The following is a 10,000-nucleotide window of genomic DNA, read 5'->3' as shown; positions in this document are numbered from 1 at the left end:
TTTTGACAGGGGATATTTTTTTCCTGTAAATCCTCTGCCTGTTTGTTCTTGGTTATTTATAATTTAGCTTATGATGATATCTTTAGGTTATGATTTTGATTGACATTTGTACTATTTTTGTTAGATTGCTTGTTTTTTTGTTTCAGCGGTCTCTCATATAACCTCAATTGTGTTGGAAGAGACCTAAAGCAACAAACAAACAAAAAAGAAATGGAAAAACAGCTGGCTGTCCTTAAGGAACGAACGTATCTAATTTAATTCAAATTTCCAAAATTAAATCCGACGTGCACTTGTTTTCAGGTCTGATAACCCAATTCATTATGGGTCATTGTTGTAATGGAAATCAAAAAAAAAAAAAATGAAGGAAAATGTTGTGCCTTACACATTGTTAAACCAGGCCATAATTCCGTTCGGATGTCAGACCTGCATATTTTATGTACACGTTGAATTGACACCAAATAACATAACACCGTTTTGTGACGATTAGTCACAAATTATTTTTATCTACGTTGTTTTGTGAATGTCGGATTTTGCATGTTGTCACCGGAGACATCAGGACGTGACTAGTACTTGAGGACGTATTCTGGATGTGTTGATTTGTACATGGATTGAAGCTGGTATGAAATGGGGGGTAACTCTCTTGAAGGAAACGGTCTTCTTCTTTTTCTCTCTCCTTCTTCTCGTCAACAGCCACCACCTCTCCTTCAGCAGGACTCTCGTACGTGATTGGGGCCTGAAAAAAAAATAGAGACAGAAAAAAAAACAAAGCTTGAAGTTTTTATATTATAGCGAAAATGCCCAATAAAGTGCTCAAAGTGTTTTTTTTTTTTTAACTCACTCAATCCTAGAGATTTGTGCTGCTTTTCAAATTGGAAAAATGTATTAAAAATGAGCATTGTACATAGATAGTTTTATTCAACTATCATTAACATGCAAAAACTAAAAACACTAGCCTTGATACTACGCCTATAATTTGTCCCATTAAAATGTAATAAATAGGCATGGGGTAAAAGTAACCCGGTAAACTACGGATATGGTCGGTGTTAGGGTTGAGTGAGTTAAGGAGTCTAAAGCAATCATCAATAAATGAGCTGTTATAAAGCGCAATATCCACTAACGTGCTCAAAGCGCTTTACAAAGGGACCCTGATACGACAGCATCGTAACGTGTAGAACGGAACATGACGCCTGTTAGGCGATAATATAATTTTTTTTTTCGCGGCTGGACAGAGATCACTCTGTTAACGGCTAGGTACCTATAATTTACACCTGAGTGCGGTGAGAGAATGTGAGTAAGAGCCTTTTCCAAGGACTCAGACTCAACTATTCGCCGAGCGAGGCTCGAACCCAAGACCTTCCGATCTGAAAGCGAGTATCATACCACAAGACCACATCAACACTTTAATTTTTATTTTAATACAAAGACTCCAGTAATATTGAATTGTACTTCCGCCAGATCTAACAAAGCTGGGTGTACAGGATGGTCAGAAATAAATATATTATCCTTAATACCCCCCCCCCCCCTCCCCCCTACCCACCCCAAATAGCCCAAACATCATACTTATGACTATAAACTAAAGTTTCAACATTTAAACCATCCCGAAATAATACCGTTTTGAGGCGGTGAGTAACATGAATGCTTTGTTTCATTAAGGACACCCACCTGTTGTTATGTAAGCCCCATGAGCATGGGAGATTCAATGAATAATAAATTTATCTGCCGTAAGAAACGGAAATGATTTTTTTATAAGCGTTTCTTTCCCCTTCTTGGGTGTTAATAATTGGATCTTTACACGTGAGATCATGGCGGTGGTACATCAAATATGTTACATGAAACAGTGAATGACATAATGAGTCGGATGATGAAAAGGTTTGAACTGAGATATTTGTTTGTTATAAGAAAAATATAATAGAAGGTAATAAGTGTCTACATGCCATTATGTGAACGCAAAATATATAGCGTGTCTGCCTCTTACTCATGAGAGCACGTAGAAACGGCGTCTACGTTCGATAAGGTTGCATTATGATTGGTCATTTGACGTTGGGAATCGCTATTTGGCCATCCTATTGCAAAATGTATTTGCACGCACCTACAGACTTCATTAGCGGACCTATTTTTGATTGTTGATGGTTCAAAAGATTCGTCTCGATCTTTGTTAATTTTCACAATACAGTAGTGCAAGTATAATATATGATGCACATCTATAGATTATATATATATATATATATATATATATATATATATATATATATATATATATATATATATATATATATACCCTTCCACCACGACATCATAAGATATCGTCGCCTAGGCATTGCACGAAGGAATATAGATAATTCATCAAACAAGATGTCTGAAGTCAACAGGAATCACCCATGTTGTCCAAGTGAGCAAATTGGGGGTTAATAATCTTGCTCAAGGAAAAAAACGAAAGTGCCTGAGGCGGGGCTCGAACCCTGGACCTTCCGGGTCAAAGTGCAATGCCTTATCCAATCGGTCACACACACACACACATATATTATATATATATATATATATATATATATATATATAATATATATATATATATATATATATATATATATATTATATATATATATATATATATATATATATATATATTATATAATATATGATGATGATGATGAAAACGATTGTTTCGGCTAAAAATACGTTAGTGAATTCATGTATATATATATATATATATATATATATATATATATATATATATATATATATATATATATATATATATATATATATATATATATCGAATGGCTTATTGTTCCAACTCGCCTGCATGTTGATTCTGTATCTGGGTTGCTCCCACGGCCATGGAGGTCTGTGGAGGGGGTTGGGGGTCGGGTCGGAGGTCGATTCAGATATCCATTCGGGATGAACTACATAGTAGGATCTTGACCCAAAGGCATTCTGGGAACGAACGAAATTGACGACACTCAGCTTTTTGTTATTGGTTTTAGCCAGCCATTTTTATGAGTTGTTCTCACTAAATTCTATCAATCAGACAATAAACGGTCGTGACTTACAGTTTTGTGTGTTGATAACAACAAGAGATGAAGTGAGTAGGACAGTGTCAGAAGACAATAGAGAATACAAATTTCGCGGCGGTGATGTGGGTTTGAACCGCGACCTTACTGGTACGACAACTCCGCCTGGCCTGTAGAGCGTGACTCTACCGTATGAGCTATCCACGATCCCAAAAGAGATCGTCTCTAACCCTAGTCATTATTAGAGCCCCCTTTTTTCCCCGACTACTTGAGATCGCGGGTCCAACACACAACCTCCGAGAAGTTAGTTGGCCAGCAATTAAGCTTAATAGCCAATATTCTCAATACAAACATTTAACATAGAAACAATTGAGACATTGAGTATGCTCCGGTATTTGGGGTGAATTTTTAATTCAGAAAAGTGAGTGGAGCAGGCACTTATGTTGATAACAACAAGAGATGAAGTGAGTAGGACAGTGCCAGAAGACAGAGAATAAAAATTTCGCGGCGGTGATGGGGGTTTTGTGTGTAGGTACGTTATATCCGGCTGGCGGAGTGCTGTGAGTAATTTACCTAATCGGACAGCAACAGTAGAGAGAGGACATGCTGGGACCCAAAACAAATCCCTAGGGGGACCCCAATTTTAACGGGGATTGGTTGGACGGAACTCCTTTGAACAGAACAGGCTGAGATCTTCTAAAACTTAACTTTTGAACCAATCGACAACCAAAGAACCCCCCAACCCCCGCAAAAAAAAAAAAATAATAAAAAAATAAAACAAACAAAACAAAAACTGCCAACAAAACAACTTAGAAAAAAAGCGTTTATAAAATCTCTTACCCCAAATATGCTGTCCTGATGATTGATGTTCAAGGTCTGTGGTTTGAGGTCGCTGAAAGGTAAAATAAAAAAATAATGTATATAAAAAATAACATAAGCTTTTATACAGCATAGTTTCCACTCAATGTGCTCAAAACGTGCGGCTATGTGGTCTAGTGGTATGACACATGCTTTCGGATCGTAAGGTCCTGGGTTCGAGTCTCGCTCGGCGCATAGTTGAGTCCTTGGAGAAGGATCTTTACTCACATTTCATCACCGTACTCAGGTGTAAAATGAGTACCTGGCTGTTAACAGATTGTCTCCGTCCGAAAAAATTGTAATATCGCCTAACAGGCGTCATGTCCCGTCCTACATGTTAAATGTTGCTGTTGGCCAGGGACCCCCTGTAAAGCGCTTTCAGCACGTTTAGTGAATATTGCGCTATATAAAAGCTTAACTTTTTTAAAAACGCTTTATTGGTGGCCCGAAGGCAACGACAAAATTTAACATGTAAGACACGATTTGACGCCTGTAGGGCAATAGTACAATTCTCTTTTTATATATATCGACAGATATTACACACGGTGAGTTACTGGCCAGGTACTTATTTTGCACCTGAGTACGGTGAGATACTATGAGTAAAGAACCTTTCCCAAGGAGTCAACTTAGATCCACCAAGATCGGGATTCGAATCAGAGACTGCCCAGCTTTTACGCCATCTCTTAACTCACCCAACCTTAAAACCGACTATATCCGTAGTTTACCCGTAGTTACTTTTACCACCCCATGCCTATTTATTGCATTTTTCCGAGACACATTATAAGCGTAGTATCAAAGCTATTGTTTTTAGTTTTTAAATGTTAATGATAGCTGAATAAAACTATCTATGAAGTCCTACATGCTCATTTTTAATAGATCTTTTCCAATTTTGAAAAGTAGCAAAAATCTCTAGAATTGAGTGAGTTAACTCTTTGAATTCAAATCAAAGGGGAAATAATCCAAAAAGTAGTAATTCTGAGGCATGGGGCCTGAATTTATCCCGGTTTCCATAGCATGCAACGGACAGTAACAATTGCTTACTACCTTTGGATAGGACGCTATGTTTATCGCAAAGTACTTTTCGCCAGATCTAACTGACCCAGTTACCCAACCAACTACTCACTGCTGAGTGGAAAATGAGATCAGAAAAAAAATCTCGGCTATAACCCGGAATCGATCTCGGTCGGTCCCTTTGCGTGTGAAGCGAGTGTTCTACCTACTGAGCTATCGTGACGCCCCCCCCCCCCCCCCCCCCCCCAAAAAAAAATCAATGTGAAATTCTTGAACAAATTTATTATTTGAGACCTCAAGCGTGACAGTTTGAGAAAATTTAAAAGAGAAATTAATCGATTCCTTTACATTGTTATCGCTTTTGTTAGTTTTATCGTTATTCTTGTCATTGTTTGTCTTCTGTAAAATCGATATCCAATACCTGTCATTGTTTGCATATTCAATATCGGACGAAATCGATTCAAATAACAAATCGATACAATATCGATTAATTTAATTTTGTAATGTTTTCTTTTATTAACATTTTCATTTCGGCCGAGCAAGCAAGGCTTATCAACTATCGAATAGAAATTGCAATGAATTGAAATTTACAACTGGTGGGAAATAATGAACCGCCATTCGTATACAAACAATTATAGACAATTATATTATTTGGATTGGAAGAGTTCGAATGGGTGCGTTGCCAGATAGAACTACTCTGGGTTTTATTTATAACCAGTTAACTACCGTAGCGTAGACATCGGAAACTTATAGTCTGACACTGACCAAAAAATGACGTCAAAAGACAAGTCTTTTGCCACAAAAGAAAACAAATCGTGAGTTGTATTCAATAATTCAACCAATGGGACTACTTGATTCCATGAGCACTACTAACGACAACTCACTAGGCGGTGCAAAAAAAACAACAAAAACAACAAATAATAAAGTCTTTTTGGGTTTCAGTGTCAGGCTATAAGTTAACGATGGCTGCGAGCGCAGCCATCGTAAACTTGTAGCCTGCCACTGACCAAAAAATGACGTAAAAAGACAACAAATCGTGAGTTATTTTCAGTGGTTCAACCAATGAAATAACTTGTTTCCTTGAGCTCTACTAACGACAACTCACCAAACGCTACACAAACCTTAAAAAAATGACGTCAAACTATAAGTCTTAGAGGCTTCTAGTGTCAGACTATAAGTTAACGGCTACTGCCGTACTGTGCAAAGGCATGTGTTCAAAAATTTGGTCAGATAAATACTTCCTTCAAATATCAATCAATTTATATGGCATTCACCTTGGCAAAAAGTCTCAAACCTAGGACGTCGCCGGCCCCCATCTTGGCAAAAACTAAACCTTATCAACCAGGAATATACACTAAAAACAAGTCTGGTTGTACATTCAATAGACACCTAGATAACCACGCCTCTCGGACAGTCATTATAATTGGATTGAATAGTCTGATGTCACGTCGCCCAGCAACGGCGGTTCTAAACAAAGTCTGTACTTTTTATTCTTCATGCTGGCTAGAACTTTTCATATGTCTTGTGATCAGAATGTGTAAAAGTCAAAATATGATCAGATTTATAATGGTTTTTTTTTCCTCTGGATACGCTTTTATGCTCGTCGGAGAATTATTTCATAATGGCGTCCACATATTGTTCCGATAGTTTAGAGCCAGTTACTAAGTTACCAGGCGTCATTACGAGGGAAGTTGAAGCGTATTAAGGCAGATTTAAGCTTTACCATTTAACAACACAAATAAATTTCTTTTCTCTGGTGCCATTGTCAACAAAGACAGATTAACAATTTTTAATTCAATAAAACAATAAATGTCGAGCCTCACTCGGCGCATAGTTGAGTCCTTGGAAAAGGCTCCTTACTTAAATTCTCTCACCGTACTCAGGTGTAAAATGAGTACATGGCTGTTAACAGCGTTGTCTCTGTCGGGAAAAAAACTGTAATATCGCCTAACAGGCGTCAATGTCTCGTTCTACATGTTACGTGTTGCTGTTGGTCAGGGACCTCTTGTAAAGCGTTTTGAGCACATTTAGTGGATATTGCGCTATATAAAAGCTCTTTTGTGACCAATCGTCTCAAAACGGTATTATTTCGGGATGATCGAGATGTTATAAAGTCAAATTAAATTTAAACTGGTCAAAATTTTGAATGATCGCTAATTATCACAATAAAATATGATATTCAATCTCCTAAATAAAACATGAAAACTCAACGCAAGTCTGATATTTCTGGCTATAATTCCCTTTTCAGCATATTTATCATCCCGACATAAAACCGTTTTGAGGCGAGGGGTCACATTTATTTTTAAAAATGACCTTACTCTGCTGTTGCTTCCTTTTCTACGGCAGGCTTGTGGTCCGCCATTTTGGTATTCTGGGAACTAATCCGATTGGCCCAGGCTTGCTATTGTCTGCAAGAAACAAATTAATCAATAGATTTAATCAATCGGAAATGATCTTTGAACTTCCATTGTCGTTAGACTAGTAGTTCCAATTACAACTTGTGATACACCTCTGATCCCGGTTTTGTGTCTTTGACGAATAGATAGTTCGAAGTTGACGTCACTCAGGTCTTTGTTATTGTTTATTTATTTTCTTTTTTTTTTCTTTTTTGCCATCCGTGTTTATGAGTAGTTATCACTTAACTGTATTAAACAGTCTATAAAAGTTCATGCTTAACATAGTTTTGTATGTTGGTCCGTTATACTTCCTGATGGCAATGATGTGAGCTTCTTAGCCAAGTGCATTCTATCTATACACTTTGTTTAAAAAGAAAAAGAAAAGCGCCTTTCGCCACGGCAAAGTTAAATACCGTCGCTTAGGAATTACATGAAGGAATACAGATATTCCATCAAACAAGATGTCTGATGTCAACAGGAATCACACATGTTTTTACAGGGAAATACCGTCTCCTAGGCATTCCACGAAGGAATATAGATAATCCACCAAAACAGGATGTCTGATGTCAACAGGAATCACCCGTGTTGTCCAAGTGAGATACCGTCGCCTAAGCATTCCATGAAGAAATAATATAGATAATCCATCAAACAAGATGTCTGACGGCAACATGAATCACGCATGTTGTCACAGTGAGATACCGTCGCCTTAGCATTCCATGAAGGAATAATATAGATAACTCATCAAATAAGATGTCTGATGTCAACAGGAATCACCCGTGTTGTCACAGTGAGATATCGTCGCCTAAGCATTCCATGAAGGAATAATATAGATAACTCATCAAATAAGATGTCTGATGTCAACAGAAACCACCCATGTTTTTACAATGAGATACCGTCTCTTAGGAATTACATGAAGGAATATAGATAATCCATCAAACACGATGTCTGATGTCAACAGGAATCACCCATGTTGTCCAAACGAGCATATTGGGAGTTAATAATCCTGCTCAAGGAAAAAAAAAAACGAAAGTGCCTGAAGCCGGGTTCGAACCCGGGACCTTAATGATAATAATAATAATAATAATAATAATAATAATAACAACAACAAAAATAATAATAATATAATAATAATAATAATAATAATAATAATAATAATAATAATAATAATAATAATAATAATAATATAATAATAATAATAATAATAATAATAATAATAATAATACAATAATAATAATAATAATAATAATAATAATAATAATAATGATAATATAATAATAATAATAATAATAATAATAATAATAATAATAATAATAATAATAATAATAATAATAATAATAGAGCGCACGGTATCCTCAACAGTGAGGCTCTTGGTGCTTCCGGATCATAGTGCAATGCCTTAACCACTTGACCACTTTGACCCCCCCCCCCCCGACCCCCACTCCCCCACTGTACAAAGCTTACCTTTTAAAACTTGGTTGTGAATTCGAACCCTGCTATAGATAGTATGCGCTTGGCAAAGAAGCTCACAACATTGCCACCCGGAAGTATAACGGACCAACACACAAAGCTATGTGTAACCTTGAACGTTTATCGTCTGGTTAATACAGTTTAGTGAGAACTACTCATGAACACGGATGGTAAAAGCAATAACAAAGACCCAGTGACGTTAACTTCATTCTATCTAAAGGCAATGATGTGGGGAAGCGTGGCTCAGCGGTACGGTTTTTGCTTACTACCCGAAAGGTACCGAGTTCGACTACCCACCTCATTGTGTGGGTCTTGAGCAAGTCACCTTGCCTTAGCTCACTTTGCGGGGCTGCACTGCGGCTGACACCTGGGTTATTCCAGCCTTTCCTTGGACTAGACCCTCAAGACATAATATCATTTCCCCTTGGGGATGAATAAAGGGAACTTATTTATTATTCATCTATTATACCGTCAGGCTTGTGGATACCCTTTCTATTTAGAGGCATAAATCGCAGTTCGCATCCCGCCGCTGTGGCCATCTCATTGCTTTTCCTAGAGAGAGAAAGAGACTTAGCCTCTATTGCTCATTTTGCGGAGCTACACTGCGGCATACGACTGGGTTATCTAGGTCTTATTTTGTCTTTACCCTAAAGACAGATTTAATCTTGGGATCAATCAAAAGAATTCTTTTCTCTCTGCATTGTTTAATCGTTTGTTCTATCCTATAGAAGTATGCACTTGGCTAAGAAGCTCACAACATTGCCATCCAGAAGTATAACGGACCAACACACAAAACCATAAACGTTTATAGTCTGGTAAAGGGGCAGGGGGGGGGGGGACACCTTAAATATCGATTTTTGGGTCAAAATATAAAATTTCAGTTTTTTGTTTATTATCAAAGAACAATCACTTTTTCACATATTTTCAGAACTGAGATGGTGATTTTGATAATATATATATATATATATATATATATATATATATATTATATATATATATATATATATATATATATATATATATATATATATATATATATATATATACATACATACATATATATATATATATATATATATATATATTATATATATATATATATATGTGAGAATTACTCATAAATGCGGATGGCAAAAATACAGTAACAAAGACCTGGGTGACGTCAACGTCATTCTATCTATTCTAAGCCATTTCCATACTCTGGCAACGTTTTAATATCAAATTTAACTCCCTCCTTACTGACTGATCATTTTCAAG

The 10,000-nt window shown here is 36.7% G+C and overlaps 1 protein-coding gene across 2 annotated transcripts in view; it reads right to left on the bottom strand.

Annotated features, from left to right (window-relative positions):
- The window catches only part of LOC144978164 (uncharacterized), a 12,100-nt gene that overhangs the window by 313 nt on the left and 1,787 nt on the right, over positions 1-10,000 (bottom strand). For both annotated transcript variants that reach the window (XM_078923864.1, XM_078923865.1), the window contains exons 2-5: positions 7,199-7,288; positions 3,852-3,903; positions 2,800-2,934; positions 1-733 (exon numbers count right to left, since the gene is read on the bottom strand). The exon at positions 1-733 is cut by the window's left edge and continues 313 nt beyond it. In XM_078923864.1, coding sequence (XP_078779990.1) covers positions 488-733; positions 2,800-2,934; positions 3,852-3,903; positions 7,199-7,242 — 477 coding nt within the window. In that variant the 5' untranslated portion in view covers positions 7,243-7,288 and the 3' untranslated portion in view covers positions 1-487. The remainder of the gene's footprint in view (positions 734-2,799; positions 2,935-3,851; positions 3,904-7,198; positions 7,289-10,000) is intronic.

Source organism: Berghia stephanieae, chromosome 8 (assembly GCF_034508935.2).
Source record: "Berghia stephanieae isolate SIO BIC M18660-M18661 chromosome 8, UCSD_Bste_1.3, whole genome shotgun sequence".
Taxonomy (NCBI): Eukaryota; Metazoa; Mollusca; class Gastropoda; order Nudibranchia; family Aeolidiidae; genus Berghia; species Berghia stephanieae.
The sequence above is the reverse complement of the archived record's forward strand: the minus strand, read 5'-3'. Positions and strand labels throughout refer to the sequence as shown.